Source organism: Neovison vison, chromosome 11, assembly GCF_020171115.1.
Source record: "Neovison vison isolate M4711 chromosome 11, ASM_NN_V1, whole genome shotgun sequence".
NCBI classification, from domain to species: Eukaryota; Metazoa; Chordata; class Mammalia; order Carnivora; family Mustelidae; genus Neogale; species Neogale vison.
Genome location: NC_058101.1, coordinates 193,965,286 through 193,990,699, shown reverse-complemented (window position 1 = coordinate 193,990,699; position 25,414 = coordinate 193,965,286). Strand labels below are relative to the sequence as shown.

Genomic DNA, 25,414 nt, shown 5'->3' with positions numbered 1-25,414 from the left:
CTACTTGTGATCTCTGTCTGTCAAATAAATAAATAAAATCTTAGATTTAAACAAACAAACAAACATCAAAAAACAAATGTTGCCGTTCTCTGGGGCAACCAGGGTGACTCAGTCGCGACTTGATCTCAGGGTTGTAGGTTTGAGCCCCATGTTGGGTGTAGAGATTACTTAAAAATACAAAAAAAAATTGTTTTAAATTTAAAAAGTTGCAATTCTCAATATCCTGACTGAGTCAAGATATTAAATGGAAAAACAAACCAATGTGTATAGTCTGATGTCATGTGTTTTATAAAAAAAAGATGAGTATCAGTCAGGAAGGTATTAACTACAAATCATAAAAAGCCTGAGTGGCTATATTTATCTTATGCTGCAAGAAATCTGCCTGTGATGGCCATGCATGGTTGGTACAGGGACCCAAGTATGCCACCATCTGTGCCTTATGCACGCTCCATCTTTCATTTCCACATTCCTAATTGTGTGGGCCTCTGTCCTCATATATTTTTTCCCCTTCATCACAGCAAGATGGCTGTGCTCTACCAAGCCCCATCTCTGGATTTCCAGGTGAGAAAAAGACAGAAGGAGAAAAGTAGGAGGAAGGGAAGGCGTCTTTATCACAAAAGCCAAAACGTTTCAGCAGACTTCTGCTTACATTTTGTTGGTTAGAACTACCCCATGGCTCTCTAGATCTTTAAAGGAATCTGTGAAGGTAAGAATTTTAATTAGGCACATGTTTCTTCCTCTTGTGTAATCCAGGGTTCTGTGATTATGGAAGAAGAGGAGAAGGAACATTAGGTGGGCAGGTAGAAGTATCTCTCTCTCTTTCTTGCTTTCTGTCTCTCTCTCTCTCTCTCTCTCTCTCTCTCACACACACACACACACACACACACACACACAGAATCTGTGTTTGCATACGGTATTTCTGGAAGGCACTAGAGAAATGGATAACAGTACAGTCTTCCTCGATCTACAATGGGGTTATGTCCTGATAAATCCATTATACGTCCTGATAAGGTATATCGTAAGTGGAAAATGCTTTCAATACACCTAACCTCCCGAAAATCATAGCTTAGCCCAGCGACCTGAAGCAAGCTCAGAACTCTCGCATTAGCCTACAGTTGGGCAGAATCTAACACAATGCCTATTTTATAAGAAAGTGTTAGATACCTTGTGTAACTGATGGGCTACCAAAAGTGGGAAGTAGGGTGCATGCGTTGGTGCAGAACGGCTCAGGCGTATGGCTTGCTTACCCTCGTGATCACATGGCTCACCGGGAGCCACAGCTCACTGCCATGGTCACGTGAGAGGATCACACCACAGGTCGCCATCCTGGGGAAAAGATCCAAATTCAAAATTCTAAGTTTGGTTTCCACCAGATGCATATCGCTTTCACACCATTGTAAGTCCTGGACTATCTTTAGTTTCCTCTGTGGGACCAACCAGCAGTCAGGAGAAAGAAGGACATTTATTTTTCACTTTATGTTGTTAATTCCCACTGAGTTTTTGGGCTAGGAGAGGTCAGGCACTGCCCTGTCTCCTCTCTACGTAGGTGTGCAGGTTCTCAGGGTCCTCCAGTCCTGTGTCCTCCTCGCCTGCCGCTGGGATGGACTGCAGGGCAGGGGCTCCTACGGGCTCCCCGACAGCTGGGCTGGGGGGTGGCGGGCCCCCGACGTCACGAACCCCACCCACTTCCGCTGCCTCCAGTTTCCTTCCCAGCTGGAGTGTTAGGGTGCTCGAGCCGCTGGTGGTGCCCCCAGCAGGTGCCTGCGGGGTCAAGTCCTGGGACATTTTTTAAAATAAAGAATAGATATTAAATGTAAAGGAAGAAAGTTGATGGGAAGGTGACATCAGTACATCATCAGAACCCCTTGGGTACAGCTGTCCTGCCGGTTGTTGGTATCTTGGACTCCTTCTGGGTCTGAGCCTCCTCAAAATATTCAAGTTATAATTTATGCTTCTCCAGGAACCGAAGAAGAAGATTAAGAGTCGGCCTCTTTAGTCGCAAAAGAAACCTTGCATTTTGAAGATGTTCTGATTTAGTCGTCTTTGTTCTGGGCTGAATATGACCCCCTTCCCAAAATTCATATGTTGAAGTCCTAGAGTCCAGTACCCTAGAATGTGACTATATGTGGAGATCGGGTTTTTCTTTTTAAGATATTTATTTATTTATTTAAACTGAACGTGGAGCCCAGTGCAGGGCTCAATCTCTCCACCTTGAGATCACGACCTGAGGGGAAATCAAGAGTTGGTTGCTTAACTGACTAGCCATCCAGGCATCCCAGAAATAGGGTCTTTAAAAAGGAGATTAAAGGGGCACCTGGGTGGCTCAGTGGGTTAAAGCCTCTTCCTTTGGCTCAGGTCGTGATCCCAGGGTCCTGGGATCAAGCCCCACATTGGGCTCTCTGCTCATGGGGGAACCTGCTTCCTCCTCTCTCCCTCTGCCTGCCTCTCTGCCTACTTGAGATCTCTGTCAAATAAATAAATAAAACCTTTAAAAAAAGGAGATTAAAATTAGATGAGGTCATAAGGGAGAGCCCTAACCCAATATGACTGGTGTTCTCATAAGAAGATGAAATTAGGGGGCACCTGGGTGGCTAAGTGGGTTAAAGCCTCTTCCTTTGGCTCAGGTCGTGATCCCAGGGTCCTGGGATCGAGCCCTGCATCGGGCTTTCTGCTCAGCAGGGAGCCTGCTTCCTCCTCTCTCTCTCTGCCTGCCTCTCTGCCTACTTGTGGTCTGTCAAATAAATAAATAAATAACTTTTTTTAAAAAAGCAATTAAAAAAAAAAAAAAGACGACGAGATTAGGGGCACCTGGGTGGCTCAGTCAGTTAAGCGGCTCAGGTCATAATCTGGGGGTCCAGAGATCAAGCCCCTCATCAGGTTCCCCACTCAATAGGGCTGCTTCTCCCTCTCCCTTTGTGCACGCACCCCCCAACTTTCCAGCTCGTGCTCGCTCTCTCTCTCAAATAAATAAACAAAATCTTAAAAAAAAAAAAAAAAGAATGAGATTAGGACCCAGACACAGATAGAGGGAAGACCACATGAGGTCACAGGGAGAGCAGGGAGAGGACAAGATGGCCATCTGTGAGCCCAGGAGAGAAGCTTCCAGAGAAGCCAACCCTGTTGACCCTTCTGTCTCAGACTTCTGGCCTCCCACATTGTGAGAAAACCACTTTCAGTTCTTGAAGCTGCCGGTCTGTGATACTTTCTTATGGCAGCCTTAGCAAATGAATACATTCTTCTATCCCTTTAAACTTTGGTGGGAATAGGTCCAGGGTTTACAGAAACTTAGGATAGGGGTGCCTGGGTGGCTCAGTGGGTTAAAGCCTCTGCCTTTGGCTCAGGTCATGATCCCAGGGTCCTGGGATTGAGCCCCGCATCAGGCTCTCTGCTCAGCAGGGAGCCTGCTTCCTCCCTCTCTATCTGCCTGCCTCTCTGCCTACTTGTGATCGTTCTGTCAAATAAATAAATAAAATATTTTTTAAAAAATAGAAAGAAAGAAAGAAACTTAGGATAGTCAAGAGTACCCTAGGCGCGGCTACTCCTGTCTTCTTTTCCCTGGTGAAAGCTGGTCCCCAGGGAGTCTAGGCTGGGAACCTGGAAATCCTGAATGTGCACTGGGACAGAATCTCTGACAGGCCCTTCCAGAGGGCCTCCATGCTGTGAGCGCACCATTCCCTGGTTGCTTGGAGCCCTGCCTCCAGCTTGCTTGCCTGGTCTCTGATCCCTTTTCTTTCCTTGAACTTTAGGACCGGTGGATGCTGTCCCTCAGTCTGGCCTCTGATGGCTAAATCCATCTTGATCACACACAGTTTTGTCTCTTACAGATGATCTGCCCCTGATTGGTTGGGATCCCATATTATATGCATCACCTTAAAGTACATATTGACAGGAATTATATTCCACTTCTGATGGAGCGGGGATAGTGTGTGTGTGTGTGTGTGTGTGTGTGTGTGTAAGATAGAGAGAGAGAACCCTTGACCTTGAAATCTCAGCTTTGGGGTCTGCACACCTCCAGCTTCGTGCTCTCTGCCTGAGCCAGGACCTTGGCCTCTGCCAGGACCAGAAGACTCTGAAGTGGTTTGCAATGGTCCTTATTTAAGGGAGACTTGAATTTTGGGGAGGGGGGGGCATGTTCCCTGCCCCAGTGGACAATGACTGCGGGGTTACCCTTGCGCCGTGTTTGGAGAGAGCCAGGCCTCTCTCCAGACATCCAGTAGATGTCAGCTTACGGAAGGTGAGCAGAGGTCAGCCTCATGGCGCTCTGGTCCCTGCTGAGCCTCTGGACAGGGAGGCCTCGTCTGTGGGGTCTGCTTGTCTGCCCGCCAGTCTCTTCGCAGGAAGTGTGTAGCCTGGGTGGGACCTGGCTGCCTCGTTGGTCAGCTGGTCTACCTTGCAGACAGGCCGGTGTTAGAGCACAGAGCCGCACACGTGGACATATTTCGGTCTGGCTTGATGAGCACAGCTGTGAGCTCCTGAAAGCTACTGGTTTTTACTAAGTGGGGAATGAAGAGCACTTTTATTTATACAGAAAATTAAATCTTGCTCTTTTTGGACAGTTTGTGATTGTTTTTTTCACTCTGGGGAACTTGCCGTGTTAAAGAAGAGTAACAGACGTTTTCTGTGAGCCCTCAAACTCCTATATAGAGAGGTGGCCAAGTTCTTTGAAGCCTAGGGAGACAGATGAATCTCTGAGAAGGCTTTACTGGCCGTAGGATTTCTGTTCTCCGGGCCCTGACTGTTCTCTGTGCTCAGCATGAGACTGAGCCGTGGGTAACTTCCTTCTGGGTACCAGCGGGATGCCGTCTCTTGTTTGGAAGCATGAGGGCCATAAAGTAGGGACGCAATGAGAGGGTGGCTGGCAGGGGTTGGGGTGGGGGGTGGCTGGCGGGGGTGGGGAGGGCGGGCCATGTTCGTTTGGCCTCTTTAAGAGATTGTTCTACTTCATGCTAAATTTGCGAGTGTAACTTGAGAAACCTAGAAAATTCAGTAGAAAATACATATTCACAGTATTTTAAGCTGGAATGGACTATTTAAAGCCTAACAGACTCTGAAGATAAACCAGTTCAGCTTCTTCCCTTTGCAGCTGAAGGACCGGGGCCCAGAGGAGTCCGGGGTTGTCAGGAACTTGCAGGAAGTCAGTACGGCCCTGGGAGCAGAACCCAGGTCTCAGCGTCGTCCCTGCTCTCTCTCCTTTGCAGCAGCGACGCTCACCGGGCTTCCCCGAAGCACCTTCCTAGATGCAGAGAAATACCTTGTTACTCATAAAGCCAAGTCTTCAAAGTGGTTTTTATAATAACTTATGAGAGCTTTGTAATTAGTTGTGAATAATACCCTGTAGTTAATGAAAGAAATGGCTATGCTCAATAAGAGCCGTTTATTAATTATGATGTTCCAGTCAGCATCTGCGAGTTAATTTAAGGGAAGAAAAGCAGGATTATGTCAAGCGTACAGCGATCCTTAGAATCCAAGGAAAGGAAACAAGTCGAAGTTTTCCTTACGTTGATTTGGAACTTGGGACTGGTTTGTGTCATTCTGTCCCTCTGTCCCAGTCTCTCTCAGTCCCCCTCCCACATCCCCGGTCTGATGTGCCCTTAGGTCCTGTCATTCAACTTGTCAGTCACCGGCCTCCCATCTCTAATCCCCTGACTTGATCCCCTGCCCCCATCTCGGTCCCCTGCTTGGTTTCCCTTCTAACTTCGGTCCCTCTGTCTCTCCCTAAGGACTTGCCCCCATTTTTTTCTCCCCTCAGACCAGCTTCCTCTGCAACTGACATGTGAGGCAGGTGACCGCCCCAGCCTTTGTCTGCTTCACTCACTAAATCTGTCGCTCACCCCAATTTCCAGTTCCCCACGGAGCCATCTGATCTGCCTCCTTCACCTTTTTTCACCGGGCTGCAAGTTGCTGCCACTCCTCGGAGGGGGCCGCCTGTGTTCGGGTGGCCAGCCTTGGGCAGAGACCAGGGACCCCGGGGGGCTCAGGAGCCCTGGGAAAGGCATCTGGCCTCTAGCTGGACACCCGTGTGTATGACCTCATTCTGGCCTCACGACGGGCCTGCGTGGCGTGCAGTGTCCTCTCTCTGTGGGGCGTGGTGGGGGTGGTATGTGGAGACCTGGGCTTAGTGTCCTTAAAGCCATTTGCTTAGGGACCTGTGGCTGGTAGGTGGTCCAGATGGGAGCCAGCTCCTGGGGTCAGCGCCGCACCCTCCTCCTCCTCATGCTGGGCTCCTCTGGAAGCAAATCCATGCCCTCCCCAGAAGTCGCTATGCCCTGACGCTAGGTAGACCCAGCTGTCTTCTGCATGTGTTTAAGAAGTTATTGTTAAGGCCCCTGGGCTGTCAGTAGACTTGAGATCAGTAGGATTTTCTGAAAACCTTGCTTGAGACCCTGCGTGATATCTGCTAACATCTTCACACACTTGGGGTCCAAGGAGGTTTTCTTGGATCTAGGTCAAGTCCTTATAGAAATGCCGAACTGAGATTTCAACATGACAAGTGGGTTGTTGGGATTTTTAAAAGCCCCACCCCACCTCTTTTAAAGAAGACGCAAAGCTCTGGCAGAAATCAAATTTTTAATCAATGGAGGTTGATTTATATTTTCATAGCCCCTGGCATCAGGAAAGATCTTACATGGACAGACCTGTGAGCGTATTTGGGAGGGAGGTGATCCTTTGTGCACTGTCCTCCTCGCTGAACAAGGATTGTCAAGTACTTCCTTGAATGCCGTGAAATTTGCTGCCATGAAATCTAAGAACTGGGAAGCAGAGGGTGGAAATGGGCTTATCAGTGAGTGAACCTCTGTTTCCACTCTCTCCTCGTTCTTTGACCTCCTGCTGCAGGGACCTCAGAGGCACCATAAAGTCCGCACAGAAGCCGCTAATCCCCCAGCCTTTCCTCCTGGCTCCTTCCGATCCATCCGGCAGCTGCTCCCTCTCACCCCAAGGCCAGGCAGGGAGCCCCTGAAACGCGGCCAGGGGCCAGCTGTGTCACCTAGACTGGACCTTCCCCTTCCTACTCACACGCTGGCTCATCTCTGCTGCCTTGTGAAGGAAGAGGGGTAGGGAAGGATACAGAAACCAGAAGCCTCTGATTGCTGGAGGAGCTTTTCTCTGTCACTTGTGCTGTTTTTTTTTTTTCTTAGGTGTGTGATCTGGGTTTGTGAGAAGCTCCCAGGGGTTTCTCCTTTTAGATCGCTCTGTTCCATGATGCATGGGGCATCACCGCTGAGTCTGAAATCGTACTTGGCCAGAGCCCCTGCTTCTCTGCCTGGCCAGCTGGCTGCACTTTGCCCCAGGGCTCCCCTGACTCCGAGAGGCCCCCAGCACAGGAGCCATCCCTGGCCTTGAGGGTGGGGGGTGTTGGGGGTAGAGGCTCCCTGGGGAGGACCACGGGGTGGGGACCTGGGCATGCAAATTCACCCTCCAAGGGCATTCGACACTGTTCAGGAAATGGGTGGGAGTGGTGGCAAAAAGCAACCAAACTAAAGGGCTCCATTAAGAAATGATTGTGTGTTGGGGCACCTGGGTGGCTCAGCGGGTTAAAGCCTCTGCCTTTGGCCCAGGTCATGATCCCAGGGTCCTGGGATCGAGCCCCGCATCGGGCTCTCTGCTCAGTGCAGAGCCTGCTTCTCTCTCTCTCTCTCTCTCTCTCTCTGCCTGCCTCTCTGCCTACTTGTGTTCTCTATCAAATAAATAAAGAAAATCTTTTAAAAAAAAAGAAATGATCGTGTGACATGAGTCTGCTTATGTAAAACTGTGTGAGCGTGGGCAGGGGAGGGTCAGAGAAGAGAAAGACATTGATATTAGACGAATGAAGAAGTGGGGAACAAATACAGCCCTCGCTGACACCGCCATCAGGTAGTATGCAGTCGGAGGAAAGAAAAGAACGTTGCATTGTGCTATGGTATGCCTCTGCCTGATGGAAAAGACGCCAAACAAACAAAAATCCCAGGTGTGTAGAGAAGCCCTCAGTATGTCTGAGCTGAGCAAGGAGAGAGGAAAGGAAGGGGACCGGATGCTTGCGAAGGGGATAAGTAAGTAAGAAGGAAAGTGATTCTCACCTTTCTTTTATACATTTTATGTTCATTACTTGTTGAAACCAGCAAGTGTTAACTTATTTATAATTGAGATAATAAATAGAGGGCACCTGGGTGGCTCAGTCCGTTAAAGCATCTGCCTTCAGCTTGGGTCATGATCCCAGGGTCCTGGGATCGAGTCCTGTGTCACACTCTCTGCTCAGTGGAGAGCCTGCTTCTCCCTCTGCCTCTCTCCCTCTCCCTCTCTCTCATGTTCTCTCTGTCTCTCGAAATAAATATAAATCAGTCTTTTAAAAAAAAAAGAAGAAAGCTATTCTAAAGAGAAAAAAGAAAAAAAATTGAACTTCTACTGGGGTAGATTATTTTAAGTTTTATCTTTATTTTTTTATTTTAAATAGTCTTTTTTCTTTTTTTCTTCTCTTCTCTTCTCTTTTCATTTCCTTTCTTTTCTTTTCAAGTAATCTCTGTGCCTGACATGGCGCCCAAACTCACAACCCCGAGATCATGTAGAGTGCGCCCTCCTGACTGAGCCAGTCAGACTTGACTTGAGTTTTATGTTTACTTGGTCATCTGTGTAAGTGGTGGGTACCTTTCAAAAGGCACAAAAGGCTCTGTGGGGAGAAGAACGTCTTCTCTCTTGTCCGTGGCCGTCCATTTCCCCCGCTGGAGACAACCGGGATTCCTGGGTATCCTTGCTCAGATGCTCTGTGTTTTTACAAATATATATTTGCCTGTATAAATAGGGGAAGAGGGAGCTTACCCCTTCAGCCCCTGCCAAATGGTAGCAGAATAGAAACACTGCTTTGGGGCTTCTTTTTTTTTTTTTTTTTTTTTAAGGTTAAAAATACACTCAGGGCATACTAATACATATAGGGCTATCTGGTTCTTTTTTAAATTATTATTATTGGTTACATGATATTCTGTTATCTAAGCTCTTTTCATTTAATCAGGCTTCTCTCGGTGAGCATTTAAGTTGTTCTCAGCTCTTAAAGTAGGAAACCATACTGAAGAAATACTTGGGACTATATCCTTTGACCTTTGTGGGTATCTCTGTAGAAAAATACCTTGAGGGCGCCTGGGTGGCTCAGTGGGTTAAGCCACTGCTTTCGGCTCAGGTCATGATCTCAGGGTCCTGGGATCGAGCCCCACATCGGGCTCTCTGCTCAGCAGGGAGCCTGCTTCCCTTCCTTTCTATCTGCCTGCCTCTCTGCCTACTTGTGATCTCTGTCTGTCAAATAAATAAATAAATAAAATCTTTAAAAAAAAAAAAAGAAAAGAAAAAAGAAAAATACCTTGAAATGGAATACAAAATTTCTCTCCAAAGAAGGGGTACACATTGTCTCTTCCTCCAGAAATGTGCGAAAGTGCTAGCTGTCCTTTAGAGGAGCCGTGCTGCCTTAGAGGCAGGATATACTATAATGGTAGCAACAGGGATCTGGGGTAAGGGGATAGCAGAGTCAGGCCTTTTCAGTTGCTCCTGTGATAGGCCCATCTCTTTCCAGAAGTTATTTTTGGATAAACCTTGGATTCCAATGAACAAGGATATGAGGAAGAAATGAACATTTAGTGAGCTGCTACTGTGTGCCAGGTAGAGGGGGTCAGGTCAGTTTAACTTTTAGGGCACTCCTGTGAGGTGTATGCTTGACATTTCCTATCCACACTTCACCCGTGGGAACAGTGAGGCTCAGAGAGGCTAGGTAATTTCCCCAAGGCCACACAGTGGGTAAGCGGCAAAGCCATGTTTCAGACATTGTCAGTGCACTCATGCTCATGTTGATCCTTCTCCCCTATCTCTTAGAATAAAATTAGAAATCTCTGTGGCTCTTATGTTGCAGAAAATCTGGGGGTGCACCAGAGCAATGAGCGAGTTATAAAAGACCAATGTCACCTATGGTTGACCTCTAGACATGTGATATTGCTTGTGCCTAAGAAATCCCTTTATATGGGCCTGTGGTATGGAAGGACAACGTTTATTGTTGGTTTATGTAGATTGTCCACAACCTACAAAGGGCTGTGTTCCAAAAATTCTCTTTTGTCTGCCGACTCTAAAGGGGAAGACACAGCCCTGTAGGGACAATGTTCTAAATGCTGGTTTGGTGTCCAGGCCGAACCACAAAGCCCATATAACCTACAAAGTTATAAAAGAACATTTGTGGCCATATGTCTTGGCACTGTCAGTCCATAGTGGAGTATGTGGCTGAGGATGTGAAAATGTAGGGATAGATACGGGCAAGAGCCCGCAGGGAGGATGAAGATCGGAAAGGCCAGAGCTCCCACATCTGAGGGCTGGGCTGGGCTTCAGGGCCGTGGCTGGCTGCAGTGAGGCTGGGGCTGAGACCCAGAAGACAGGGCGGTAGAAGGCTTGCTGCTTGGAGTTGTTAGAAGCATCACTGCTGAGAGCAATGAGGCCAGTAATTATTTTCAAAAGTCAAATATTTGTAGGTTGGCAACCGCCTACACTTTTTTGTCTCAAATGGCTTTATTAGACTAGTAAACCCAAATGCAAATTTGGCTTCAATATGGGGCATACTTTCTCAGCTTAAGAAATAAAGGAGATTTTTCCCCCCATAAAAAGCAGGGCAAATTTTCTTATAGATGCTAGAGATTATTATGGTCGCTTTTTCTGGTGTCCTTTCCAGTCTGAGTGGAGAGACAGTAGTGGTCTCTTGAATTGACTTTGTGGGTCAGCCCCTGGACTACTCCTGTGCTTCAAGACTGAAAGGAGCCGGTGTGACCCCCTGACTTACCTTGTAGGTCAGCTCTTGCATGTGTGTCCTGTAGAAGCTGCCATTGGTTATTGCCATATTATTGCTGTTCCTCAGAAGTTGACAACCACCAATTCCCTTTAACTACTTTGACCTGCTAATTCTATAGCCATTGGTGGGAGGCATCACCTACCAATTATTATTAGGTATTAGATGGTATGTTGTTTCTTTAAAAAAATATTTATTTATTTGAGAGCAAGAGAACACAAGCAGGGGGAGTGGCAGGCAGAGGGAGAGAGAGAAGCAGACTCCCAATGTGGGGCTTGATCCCAGGACACTGGGATCATGACCTGAGCCAAAGGCAGTCACTTAACCGACTGAGCCACCCAGGTGCCCCTATTTAATTTAATTGATTTATTTATTGCCCATTTTTAAAATTGGGTTGTTCATATTCTTAGTGAGTTTTGAGTTCTGTTCTTTATATAATCTAGATACAAATCCTTTATCAGATATATCCTTTGCAAATACTTTCTCCCCATCCATGACTTGTCTTGCGATTCAGTGTCTTTAGAAGCATTGGCGTTTTTAACCTCAATGACAGGCTAACCATTTAGAAAGAAACGACTTCATTCATGATGTAGAAAGTACTTCAAACCCAGTAGCCACACTTCCGCTTTCAGCTGGGACAGAGTAACAGAGGCCATATTGACCCTCGTACCTGAGTAAAACAAAACAAAGCAGCAACATATAAAATGATGATTTTCAAGACCCTGAGCAGCAGGCAGCAGAGGACTGTGAGCTTGAGAGATGGGGAACAAAGGACGTGAGCCCCGTCACTTCCCCAGCTTAGCGCCCTGTCAGGGAGGGCACAGGGCCTGCTGGCAGCTCAGGGGAACCAGAGCTTTAGAATTAGCAGGACAGAGGAGAAGGGGAGAGAGGCAGCTCCAGCGATCCGCGGGAACATCCCCTCGGAAAACCCAGCATGATACGCCCATGAGAGGAAACGAGGCGACTGGGAAAGGAAGGGGACACTAAGAACTTATTTCCGCTGGAGTCTCCCCTACCCCACATCCAGAGCACTAAATAATCTGTGACACCTCTGCTCCCTCCTGTCTCCCCCGCTCACCCCTACTACTCTCAAAGGAGCCCATTTTCAGCTACAGTTCAGAAGAAGACGTTTTATGCTACACTTAGAGGTTTCCATAATGTATTTCTGAACTATGTCATCATTTAGAAAATATTTTAAGATGTTGGCCTTAGATGCCTCCCAAATGGATTTTGACTTTGTCGTGGCTTTTTTTTTTTTTTTTTTTTCAATTTGAAAATATGGCAGGATCAAGTAAGACAGAAAAGCAGGGTGAATTCCTGGAGCCTTACGGGTGATTGCCTCTGGCCATGGTGCTTGGAGGAGGCCGCATGTGGGGGGATGTTTGGAAACGGCCCCTGGCTGGGTTACTTGTATACCCTTCCGAAGAAGAAGCTATAGACTTGGGCCCCGAGGGCGTGACTGTGCACTGACAGTGTCAGATTTGGAACCACAGACCTGAAGGAACTTGCGAGGCTGCCATGTATGTGCCCTCCGTCTGTGGATCCCGCCATTGCTGAGGGCCTACTGTGTGCCGGGTACTGTTCTGGGAGCTTGAGACCCAAAAGCGAGCAAGAAAAATCTCCATAATTTGGAGCTTACGAGCTATAACAAGAGACACACCATCAACCCTTCTATGTCAGGTGGACAGAAGTCCTTTGAAGAAAAGTAAATCAGGAAATAGAATATGGAGGGACCAGGAGAGTGGGGATGCTATTTTGTACAAGAGACCTGAATGAAATATATATGGGGGACAAGGGCAGGGTGCAGATCAAAGTCAGGCCAGGGAGCCGGATGAAGGTGCTTGGGCAGGAAGTAAACAGGGGCAGATCACATGGGACCTTGGAGACCTTTGTGAGGACATGGGCTTTGTTCCCAGTGACACAGGAGGTGTTGGAGGGCTCTGAGCAGAGGGGCATGACCCGATCTGCATTCTAAAAGAACCCGTCTGGCTTCAGCAGGGAAATGGACCGTGGAGGCCAGACGTGGGCTAGAAGAGCACCATGATAGTCCCATTGATGGTGGTGTGGGCAAGGGGGCTGATCAGGTGGTCGGATGGGCTGGGTCGGATTGAGTTGGAGCAACAGGACGTGCCGATGCTGTGGGCTGTGGTGTGGGATGTAAGGGGAAAGGAGGGTCAGGGCTGGCTCTGTGTTTTTTGTCCAGAGTCACTGCAAGAACACAGTGGACATTTATGGACATGGGGAAGTCTTGGAAAGGAGTAACTTTGGTGAAGTAGGGCCAATGGAATCAAGAGTTTGATTTTGGACGTGTCGGTATCCAAGTGACCGTGTTTAAGAGGTCGTCAGATCTTAGTCCAATATTCAGTGAAAAGCTCAAGACAAGATAAATGGAGGCCCAGGGAAGGCAAATTGACCTAGTTGAGTGGCAGGTTCTATACAGACCGAGCTGCTCAGAGAACTGGCTTCTCCTGGCACTACCCTTTCCCCATGGGAAACCAAGCCCATTTGGGCAATCCCATACTTCCTAATTGGCTTTAATGCTTTCATGATTATGTTCCTTCCTTCCTTCCTTCCTTTCTTTCTTTCTTTCCTTTTTTTTTTTTTAATATGGAACCCTTCACAGATTTGCGTGTCATCCTTGCCCAGGGGCCTTGCTAATCTCCGTATCGTTCCAGTTTTAGTATATGTGCTGCCGAAGCGAGCACAATGTTCTCTTCTTTCTATCTGTATTTAGCCTTCAGTCTGGAAGCCAGCTGTATCTACGTCAAGATAAGGTGCCATTGAAATATGAAGAATTCTTTCTTGTTCATAATTGCAACTTGTAAGAGGTTCAAGTGGCCAAGGAGCTCTGGGTTTCCACCATTAGGGCCATTTGATACTTTTTAGATCATCAGGGATGCTTGTTGTTTGCTTATAATGGCCCCAAGTCCAGTCTGGATCTTCTGGGAATGAGACTTGGGCAGGGGTGGGGTAGGTAAAGGGACTCTCGTGGGGGGGGAGGCAGTCCCCCCCCCCCCCGGGCCCCTGCGCCCACGCTATAGGTTCTCCTGCAGTGTTTGTTTATGCGCGTGGGAGATAACAGCCGTGCGCACAGTAAGCAAGAGGGACCATCTCGGTGCTCCCCCTAGCCCTCCTTTTCTCTGGTCTCCCAGGCCCCTGCACGGCCTCCTTGGCTCCCTCCACCTCCCCCAACCCAGCCCAACATTCATTCCTCCCCCCCCCCCCAAAGAAAAATGAATTTGTGGAAATCTTGTCATCTTCCCTGTTAGGAGATAAGCAAATCTATGGCTTCTGATCATCCCATCCCTTCCAGGTCAGGTCGATTTTGATAAGGCTGTTGGGCCTTTCCTGTTGCAGTTCCAGTCCTAAAAGTTCCTTCCCTGTTCAGCGGACAGGAAAGCTGTGGCTGGAGAGAGTTCCAGTCGGAATGCTTTCGTGTTGTCCGCGATCACTTCTCTGAGCCTGGAACCGCTTCCAGTAAGAAGTAGGTGACAGGCTATCCAAATGAAGAATAGTCTTTCGAAAGCACTTCTGTCCAGCAGTGTGGGCTTTTTGTAATCCTCGCTTGCCTTTGGAGAGAGGGAAGGCCGGTTGGGTTTGGGCCCTGCTTCCCCCCTCGGCCCCCTCCCCGGCCACCGTCCCCCCTACACACTTTGATCTGTGGAGCATGTCTAATCCTTAGCCAAGTCTCTTGGAACTTTATCCAGAGCAGGAAAAAGGGAAATATTTTTTCCTTTCTTGGGTGGATTTGTATTTATATAAACCCTTAGCAGTGAAAATGGAGCCAAGCGGCGGGCGCGTCGTCTGAGGAGAGGCGAGTTGAGTGTGTGGCGGAAGAGTCAGGGGCAGTCAGTCCCTCAGCCCCGGGCCAGCTTTGATTTGGGTCAGACCCTGGCAGACCTTCTAAGGGTCAGTGAGGACATCAGTCCTTATGTTTTCTGAGGGACGCGGGGCCATCGCCGAACAGCGCGCCTGAGCCAGCAGCCGACGGGCTAACTTGAGATCGCAGCTCGGGTGGGATGTGCACACGGAGGGGATTCATTCGCTTCATGTTTGTTGTTGACAGAGCCGCGTCCTAGGGGGCCTCGCTGTCCTCTGTAGCTTCAGCTCTGGGTGCCTCACCTTCCCACAGTGTGTCCGTGACTGATTTCCTCACATGACTTTGTCGGCGCTTTCTGGACCAGCCCTTGGCCCTCCCTGTGGGTAGTGAGTGTTTACCCTGTGCTTGCCGTGGTCCGAAAGCTTTCCTGTCAGAAGCCCGCCTCATCCAAGCTTCAGGGGGTGCCTCCTGGTTCTGCCTTTTTCAGGATGCGGGGTGCTTTATTTTTAGACACTCGAGACAAATCTTGTATATAATCCAAAGATAGGGTGTCTTGTTTTCGTGTTATTGCAATTTGTGTGTTTTCTGGGCTAATCTGGGACTGATAACGGCTCTGAGACCAGAAAGGGTAAAGAAGTTTGATACAATCTTTTATTTTGCTCGGGTTCACTCTTCCAGATCCAAAGGCAGAGTCTTTGGAGCTTGGGAGCCCTTGGAGGAGGTTGCGGGGACGCAACTTGGCTGGAGTCATTTCTCATCCGTGTAGTAAAGGCCACCAGGGCCAGGTTCACCTGCTGTTCCAGCCCCAGGAATGTTTATCTTGTGTCTTCTGGTACCTCACTTGAGACGGGAATCCTCATGGAGCTTCTACCTGGCTTCTCGTCCCAGTGCTGGGATGAACACTTGTGGGAAGGAGACTAAGTTCGGAGACCCTGAGGCTTTTCCAGCAGGTTCTGAGTCTAGGCAGAGCAGTAGCCCGGAGGAGGGGGTAATGGGACTCGAATTCCTCGGCCGGTGATGCAAACAGGGGCTGAAGGAAAGGCGACTGCATGGAGCCAAGCATGAGGAAGTGAGTGGAGGAAAGAAGGGTACCGAGGATTGGATGTGTGTGAGTAAAAAAAAAAAAACAAAAAAGGAAAACAGACTTGACGACAAGGAAGTGTGAAGCTTATAATGTGAAGAAAGTGACAAAATTCAGGCAGAGATTTGAAAAGAAATCATGTTAACCTTTTTTGGTTTTGGTTTTGTTTTTCTTTTCTCCTGGTTCAACTCCGGCCAGATGCTTTGGAAGGGGTGCTGTGATCTTAGGTCACAACTGTTTAGATCCAGAAGAGACCAGAGTCCTTCTCCATCAGGGAGGGTCTGAATGCAGCCCCGCTTAGCATAGCCTGCCCGAGGTGCTAGTCACCTCCTTCTGTCCCTCAACAAACAAGCAAACAAAGCTTTATGTAGTTAGTAAGCAGATATTACTCTTAGGACACTCGTCTCTTGGGAATTGGGCCAAACAAGGAAAAGCTGAGCGTGTTCACTCCAGACGGAGCATCTTCCGTAAAAGGCAGAATTAAAGGTATCAGTCGTTTGTGCCCAGTGTGGGGCTCCTGCTTGGCTTGGCTTCTGTTACTCATTAGGACAATCTGAGGACTCCGCAGGTCAGAATCATTGTGTGAGTCACAGAAGTCATCAAGAGCGTGATCTCTGTTTCTCCTTCTGCCTCTGTCACCGCCACCACCACCTTGGAGGATGTTGGGCAGAAATGGAAGCAAAGTGTTGAAGTTCACTTTGTTTAGTGCGGTCTGATGAGCAGGCCCCAAAAACTCGCTGAATGTGGGAACTGACTTGCACCTTTAGTTCAAGGGCACGTCCAAGAACCCCAGTTGACCTGCTTCTGTTTGGCTTGTAGGTTGTGCTCTCTTACTGATAAGACTTTACAAATTGTCCCCGAAGCATCGAGGCACAGAAGGGCATTTGCATTTTTTCTTTTCTTTTTTTTTTTTTTTTAAGAAATCCCAGCTTTCAGCATCAAAACTGGTCTTGAGAATTCAGCAAAAGGCTGGAGACAGAGATGTCTTCACCTTGTTAAATTGCTCAGAACTCGGTAGATTTCCACATTTTGAAGAATCACAGGACTGTTTGGTGAAAATGGAAACACAATTTACGAGAAGCTCATCATTTCTGATGGTGTGAGTTTTTGTGGCTGCCTTTGGAATTCATCCCTCAGGATGGATCCCGTTATTAAGTGGTCTTATCATCCATTGACTCATTTCCAAGAGGTACTAATTGAGCCAAAAGCAGACCCTGCTCCCAGGAAGCGTGGAGCTTCCCTGCAGTTTTGGGGAGTCTTGTCAGAGTCCCAGAACTCTCTACAAGTTCATGGAGCCAAGGGCTGGACAATGTATCCAGGCATCGCTGCTGACTTCTGGAGACCAGCCGGAAGATGCCCACTGAATCTCCGGGGACCCAGCCGCTTTCCTAGCAGGCTCAGTGGGTAGCTTCTGGGGAGTTTTGAGGCGGTCCCAACTGGCTTTCCCATGAATTCAGCAGACCATGGAGGTAGCTTTCCAAGGACTCCAGCTGGTGCCCCCCACCAGCTTCCGAGTGAGCTTGACAGCTTGCTCCCCAGCCCCCAGACAGCTTCCAGAACCCAGAGGATAGGTGCCACAGCCTACTGGCTTCCGCCAGTCAACCGTGGACTCGTCTGACCTGTGGTTCCCAGGTAGATCCTACCCTGTCCTAAAAAAGATGGCGGTGAGAAAGATGACTGCCAGAGATGAACACAATTCTGGACTCCGAAACAGAAGACCCAGGTCCATTTCTGCTCTTTACAAAGACTCGTTACCCTCCTTCCTGTGCGTCACTTTCTCCCCGCCCAAAAAAAAAAAAAAAAAGTTCATAATCAAAGGGCTGAGACCAAAGCTGCCTAAGAAAATGGAATTTCTTTTAAAGACTACCAAAACACACAGCCAGGCCTATTTACTTTATTTCTTTGGAGCAGCAGCCAGTCAGGAGCTGCCCAGCCATGATCCTGAGGGAGGCACCGGTTGGAGGGGGTACAGGCACGGGGGACCGTCCTCTCAGATGCAGCCGAGTCTACAGATGATTATGTTGGAACCAGCAGGTACCAGGAGATCTCTTCTGCCTTTTCTCACACTCAGAAGTGTGCACGATGGCATGTTTTTAAGCTGAACGTTTGGATGGTGAGGGTTTACTTCTCTTGTGTATATACTTTCCAGGCTTTATTTCGTCTTAAGACAAGCTTACCTCTCTGTGGCTCTCCTCTTCCATATGAAGCGACCATGGAGTTCTCTGGCCTTTGCTGTCTCAGACAACTCAGTAGGCTTGCCAAGCAGGGAGCCTTCTTGCTCATGGTTTCAGACGAATCTGCCTTTGACCTATGGAGATATGGGAAACAGGCATTCACGTATCTCATAGCCGCTACTCAAGAGTTACACTTAATTACAATACAGCAGTGGACTTGGGGGCAAGGGGTGTGAATTTCAGAAAGTACAGCTCAAGACGCTCCGAAGACTTCCAGATCATTCCTTCCTTAATACAAACAGTATCATTGTTTGTTTTACTATCTAGACCTCTTTGGCTGTTTTGAGGGATATTCATAATTTAGATCTTTATCCCAGATCAGGAAGTGGGTTTCATTTGCACTGAAATGTGCAGGGCGTTTAATATTATGATTTGAGTCATTAGTATGATCAATTTGTAGTATTTTGAGTAATGTGCCCCACATTTGAGAATTCTGATGCTTAGTAGAAAAAGATGAAGAGTTCGTTCCCCTCACCTTCTGTTGATTTTTTTTTTTTAAAGAATCATAATAAAACTTAGTGTTCTGTTCTTTTATGGCAGGGGTGGGAGGGGAAACAGTTGATGTGGTAGCTTTTTAATGCCAGAAATCTTGAGCCAGAGTCATTAAGAACAGTTCTTCATAACTTAGTGGCCTAATACTGCTTCAGAGAATGCAGTGTTCTGTGCGTCAGGCCAAATTTCTGCTCCTTCGATGGCTCTGTGTGCTTACTGCCCACGGACAGAAGATCTCCGACAGAAGAGAAAACATTAGCATTTACAGCTGGCCTGGCCCTTCAGTTGTGAAACATGCTCTCCATCCTGCTTTGCTACAGACTCAAACATAAAAATAAATAAATAACCTCCGGGCCATTTCGTCTTGAATGACCCGTTTCACTTGAAGCTCGTTTGTGAGTTTCATATACTCTAATCAGAGGGTACTTTTTAGCTGACACTGTCACCCAGAAAGGTCAGTCTCATAATTTTTAATGACCGCAGAGGAAGGCTCCCCTCCTAGTAGCGTGTCATAGTTTTTATCATGTCCCCATTGTTGGACACTTGAGAGGGTTACCAAGTTTTCACTGTTTTATAAATACTGTGAACATGCAATCATTGCATAATTTTTGTCAGAGAGGAAAGGGCTTGAAGCAAGACCCTGAAAATGGGAACATGCCAGGTGACATGTATATCTGTCCTCACTTTACTAACATATTTTCTATAAATGTAGCTTTTTTGTTTGTTTGTTTTTTTACAACTCCTACCAACTTTGGAATTTATTTCTTATTTGCTTTTGCTAGTGATGACAGATGTGTAATAAATCTAATTTTTCTTTTTCATTTGAAGTTTTCAAATCTCTGGGGACGTGGTGTTTTGCAGGCAGATAACTTACGGTCTGATCCTTGCGTATTACTTTACTATAGAGAATCTGGTTACTGATCATATATTTGTAAATGAATTTTTTATATAGTTGGAAAAGTGAGCTTTTCAAAAAAAATTTTTTTTCATCACGATAGTAAGAGTGTCAGGAACTTACTAGATGTCCGATACAACATTTAGTACTTCTTATGTTGTCTAATTTAATTATCACGATATCCCTGCCCAGGACAGTAGTGTGTGGTGGTTAAGAGTGGAGTCAGATAGTCCTGGGTCCAAATTTTGGCCCTGCCACTGCTTCCTTGTGTATGTTGGTGAGTAGTTAACCCCTCTGAGACTCTCTCTCCTGAAGATAAAAATTGTACCTACCTTCGTAGGGCTGTATCCAAACTAAGTGACATAATGCATTTGTAGCATAAGCATATAATAAATGCTCGATCAGTGTTAGCTGCCACTGTGATCATCGTTTTTCCTTCTGGGATCAATGGGTGTCATTCACCTTGATGTATATAACAGCATGATGATAAGTAGAACACATGGTCATGAGCGTTACTGGGCTTCTGAGGTGGTGTCCTCCAGTCTTTGAGGTTTTTTCTAGTCCTGCAAATCAGCGTTAGTCTGTCCTCCTCATTGCTCTTCTAACATTTCATAACTTTGCTTGGGGGTCCCTATCACAGGGACTGTAGATCTTTTTACGGATGTTCGACTTTCTCGGATGGGGGGACCCTCCGTATCAGAGGCCTTGACTTAGACTCCTGTATCCCCTGTGTCTCCTCACACACTGTAAGATCTCCCTATCTAGATACTCAGTGAATCTTAATTCAGTAATTTCAGTATTTTAGGGGTTTTTAAAAATATATTTTATTCATTCATTTGAGACAGAGAGCATAAGTAGGGGGAGAGACAAAGGGAGAGGGAGAAGCAGACTCCCTGCCCCAGCCAGGAGCCAGATGTGGAACTCGATCCCGGGGCCCAGAGATCCTGACCTGCGCCCAAGGCATGGCACCCTTTAGTTTGAAAATCAAGTTTGTTTAAAGAATTTGAGACTATGAGCTTCTATTTCAGTAGACAACACGAGTTATGTACTACTTTTTGTATTTGTGGTACATTTTTTGAGAAGAACAAGCTACTTGCCTTGTTTTCTCAGTCTTGCAACAGCAATCTTAGCCAAATCTCCCATCCTAGGAATGCCGGCAGCATGCGGTAGCCTGTGGGAGAGCACAGACAGGCTGGAGACCCGTGCGGCCCCACTGCTCCATGTTCTGGAGCATTGCATGGGATTTTTTGTATGCGTGAGCCGTCTTGGTGCCTCCAACTTTCATGCCGCCTCTGTGGCCGGCAGTGCTGCTGGGAGGAGGGGGACCCAAACAGAGCCGCTTACCTGGTTCTGTCTGATACTAGGAATCTGGAGAGGGGAGCACTAAAGCTGTTGGTTTAATAAATATTGATAATGGATGCTTAGTACTAAGTCTACTACAGATTATTTCAGCTCTGGCAAACGGGTCTGCTCTCGGAAACCCGCAGCAGAGCCAGCAAGGGAGCCCTTGTGAGGGGGGGTAGGCGCCTGAGTCGGGGGCTGGGCACCCACAGCTGGATCCTGGGCTCTTGGGCCACTGAGAGGCTGTGTGAACTTCCAAGCAGGAGCGTGTTCTCAGGGGAAGCTTCTGGCCTTGGCGGTAGTCTTGGGACAGAAAGTGCAAATTGAGAATATTCCTTAAGGATCCGGGGAGAATGGTCCAGGACCAGCGTGTTACTAGGCCAGCGGTGTTCGGGGCACCCTCTTGTGGTCCTGGTTGCGTGGCGGCTGGGTTGGGTCAAAGACGCACTGGTCACTGTGGGACTTGGAACAAATGTGTTAAACTCAGAGTTTCTGACTCTCTGAGAGTTTCTGAGAACATAGTGTTCGGGCCGGATGACTTCCAACTTTGCATCCAGCTCTAACGTGCTATTACTTTGGTTCGTTTTATTGCTTTGATAGCATTTAGCGTTTGCATTCTTAACTTGCATTTTTATATTTTGAACTCTTTTCCTAGTTGGTGTCAGAGCTTAGCTCTGATATCCATGTATCCATGACATAAGCTAGTCATGCTAAATTAACTTTGCAGTAATTGGGTGTTGACAGTAGTTTGGTTAAGGAACTTCAAATTTATATTCAGTTCCTATCATCCAAAACCATATAAAAATGCTCAAAGCAGGAAACGAATGCCTAATCATAAAAGTACAAATATGTCAATGCTTAGTTCATTATTTAAAAATAGTTGTTTTAAAAGTACTCCTCTAGGAGACGTGCTCTGGCAAGAAGAAGCAGTTCCCACTCTGGGAGGTCTCGGAGGGTAAGGGCGAAGAGTAAGCTCCCCAGAGAGGACTTCCCAAGGTCACATCCCAGGTCTGCCTGCTTGCTAGCCCTTGACTCAGGGTACACCATATAACGTCCTGACCCTTAGCTTCCTTATCTGTAAAATGAGGGTAACCCTTATAGAGACATCACACAGATGAAACGAGATGTACATTTAAAGCTCTCAGTTTGGGATGCCTGGGTGGCTCAGTGGATTAAGTGTCTGCCTTTGGCTCAGGTCATGATCCCAGAGTCCTGGGATCATACCCTGCATCAGGCTTCTTGCTCAGTGGGGAGCCTGCTTCTCCCTCAGCCTACCACTTCCCCTGCTTGTGCTCTCTCTCTGACAAATAAATAAAATCTAAAAAATTAATTAATTAATTAATTAATTAAATTTAAAAATAAATAAATAACATTTAAAGCTCAAGGTTCAAAGTTCAAGGGTCAGCACATGGCCGTGCTTTTGTTACTGTGGGTTCTGCTGAAGGTGGGGCCTTTAGAAATAGGATATTTTGAGACAAAGGATTTTTTTTTAATTATCCTTTGTTGGCTTAACTTGGGGATCGCTAGAATCTCAGATCCATTCTATAAGTGATGGCTGCCAAAGAATTGACATCTTATTTTCAGTAGTATCTTTGCCTAGTTGACATACATTTTTGTGTCTTTGATTTGGTTTATTTAACGTCCCGGTTTAAGTAGGGGGACTTAGGCAGTAACAGCTCCCTTCCTCAGCTAGAAGCTGGTTATTGCATCTTCTCTGAGTGAGAGCACCGGGGTAGCCAGGAGAAGAGAGAGAGAGGGCAGGCAGCTGCCCAGTAAGTGGACGAGAGAGGGGAAACTAAGGAAGGGAAGTCATCACTGCTCTTAGGCATTTAATGTTCTAGTTGGAGAGAGATTATATCCCAGGCATGCAGAGCCCCGGGGATATTGTGGTGATCCATTAAGTTAATTGTCTGTTTTTACTAGACCCCTTTACTCATCACATAGTATTTAAGTTGGTGCTTTCAAATCCGCACACACACCTACGGAAGAAGTCCTCTTGCCCTCTTGCCGGTGTGGAGCTGGGCTGTTTACCTTGCTAGCACTTCCAGTGGGCTGCATTTCGAGACCATTTCTGCACGTCTTTGTCAAAAGGCTGCTGCAGTCTGCCCCAGTCCCATCTGTCCCGAATGCTAATTACAGGAAGCTCCTTGGCAGCCCTTGCTTCCCGGGGCTCTAGGGATCCTGGCTCAGTTCTTGGCCGTGACATCTAGATAAAGATCTCCGGCGTGTCTGTGAAAAAGAAGGTGAGGAAAACGGTGGCAGAGGCTGTCTTTGTTTGGAACGATGGCCCTTTTGCCACAACCACAAGAACGTTCTCCATGGTGACGCAGATGAGAATTTAGGCAGCGGAGTGGGAGCGGGGCCGGTTTTGTGATCCCCAGGGGCATATTTGTTCTCAGACCCTTTGCTTCCTCTGTACCTGCCCTCCTCCCTGCTTCCCCACCCCCCAGCGCTGTAACAGTGAAATGGTCCCATTCCTAAGGTACATCTCATGGATGCATTTTCTCTCTCTTCCTGCAGGGGAGCTGCTGAGTCAGCCCAGACCGGAAGGAGTGGCAGAGATCATTTGCCCTAAGAACGGCAGCGAGCGAGTGAATGTTGCCTTGGTTTACCCACCTACACCGACTGTGATCAGCCCCTGTTCTAAGTGAGTTCCAGATGTGGTACCCCCGTCCCTCACTCCCCATCCTGCCTCAGTGGTTGTGACAACAGAAAGCCAAGTTCAAGTACATGTTGGCAAACCCTGACCACTACCCCCCCACCCCCCCCCCACCCCCCGGGCAGACCTAGATCTCTAGGTGATAGAGACACTATGGCTTGCTTATTCCTAGCAAACTAGGAGGGTTTTTGTTTGTTTGTTTGTTTTTGTTTTTTAACGATTTTATTTATTTATTTGACAGAGAACACAAGTAGGCAGAGAGGCAGGCAGAGAGAGAGAGAGAGAGAGAAGCAGGCTCTGCACTGAGCAGAGCGCCCGATGCGGGGCTAGATTCCAGGACCCTGGGATCATGACCTGTGCCGAAGGCAGAGGCTTTAAGCCACTGAGCCACCCAGGCGCCCCGGAGGGTTTTTTTTTTTCCTTGTTTATGGGTTTTTGTTTTTTTTGCTTTGCTGATAAAAGAGTATTTAGCAGCTTTATTGAGCTATCTGTCATTCACATAGAAGACAGTTCACTCATTTAAAGCATGCAGTTAATTGACTTTTAGTATACTTGCAGGTATATGAATCCAAAAAGAGCTTTTTTTTTTTTTTTAAATGGATAATGAGAACAGTGAGGGCTCATTAAATAAGAAAAGCCTACAGAAAATCTGTAGTAAATTATTTTTCTCTGTGGGTCTCTGATTCTCAGTCCTTAATAATCAGGGGTTGTGCAGAAGGAAGCTTCTACCTTTCCCCAGACAGACTTAAACATGGAGAACGTACACGTATGAGCTAACTCGGACACAGGATTATCTTAGTAATTATACATCACACTCATCCTGGGTTCAGTTTTTATTTGTCTCTTTTTGTAGTATTAGGAAGCAAACAGGGTATTGCTAAACTGAGGTGAAATACCTTTTCACCGCAGATCTTAGAAAGTGGCAGCCACAGGCTTCTTGGAGCAAATCTCATTATCTGGGGGACGGCAGCTACGTGATTTGTCCCGCAAAGTAGTCAGACAGCAGACTTTCATTTTTTCTTTCTAGCTGACACATAGAATTATTTTTCTGCGTATATATAAGATTTTCAAAGTGCTTCCAAAGTTTGCGTTTGAAAACAGTGACCCGTCCTCCTCATCTTGAGAAACTTGCTGCAAGGCTGCGTTCCAGAGAGCCCTGGGTGGAATGGGGCTCGTGCTTCTGCCCCGAAGTGTCCCTTTTCCTGACTCTGGTGTGTTGTCTGCAGAGCCAGGGGTCAGCGGGCGCTCATTCCTTCGCAGCTGTGGAAGAGGCACCCCTTTCTCTAAACGGGGTGACTCATTAGAACATCCATTATTCATCTTTGCTGGAAAACATCACTGAGTACCCAAGGGGGGCACTTAGCTAAGTCTGGGTGTGCAGAACACTGCTTCAGCGAACCTGCTGCCACGGTCTCCTTTGTCACTAACGGGCCCCCGAGACACTGTGAAATCATGAAGCACTTCTTAGGATTACACAGTAGCTTCATACTAACCAGAGCATCCCCTGCCCCGAACCCGTCAAACGACAGCAATGGGATTGCCCCTTTCTGTCAGACACATGTGGGGAAAGGTTAAGGGCATCGCAGCTCTGACCTGGAGGGCAGTAGTTTGCACTATGCTTTGCACTGGCGGAGATCTTCCTGAGCTCAGCCAAGTCTTGTTTTGCCATAGCCGCGTGGCATTAAAGAGGTGAGAGAGATAGAGGTAGAAGTTAACACGTCCATTTGCACAAAAACCGTTGCGACACCGGGCCTGCTGATGGACGTTCTCCCCAGAGCTGCTCGCTGTCCTGCCACAGAAAGACATTTAGGCCGGCGATAGGCTGGCCGGGAGAAAGTGCTCCCAGCCCGTCTGTCTTGCACACTTTGTTGTACCTACATGAAAAAGCAGCTTGAAGGTCTTGGGTCATCAGAGCCATGTAGCCTCCAACGTCTGGAGGCTGGAGAGAATACCTTTAGGGGTCAAGCTACTTTTGACCTAGCTATGGGAGTAATTTTATTTCAAAATGGATTTTCTTTTTTTTTTTTAAAGTCTCGTACAGTGGACGGCAGGGTTGACGTGGAGTCTCAGTTCTACACGAAGGAATATCCATGGAAACCAACATACAGG

At 47.4% G+C, this 25,414-nt stretch overlaps 1 protein-coding gene and 1 non-coding gene across 3 annotated transcripts in view; one reads left to right on the top strand and one right to left on the bottom strand.

The window, feature by feature from the left end:
• The window catches only part of MFHAS1 (multifunctional ROCO family signaling regulator 1), a 97,137-nt gene that overhangs the window by 60,154 nt on the left and 11,569 nt on the right, over nucleotides 1-25,414 (top strand). For both annotated transcript variants that reach the window (XR_006381004.1, XM_044225542.1), the window contains exon 2: nucleotides 23,167-23,293. Coding sequence is in view for 1 of the 2 variants with exons in the window: in XM_044225542.1 (XP_044081477.1) it covers nucleotides 23,167-23,293 (127 nt within the window). In the remaining variant the exon portion in view is untranslated. The remainder of the gene's footprint in view (nucleotides 1-23,166; nucleotides 23,294-25,414) is intronic.
• Nucleotides 13,385-13,488, bottom strand: LOC122890707. Its single transcript, XR_006381153.1, has one exon. It is a non-coding gene; the product is annotated as a U6 spliceosomal RNA (small nuclear RNA).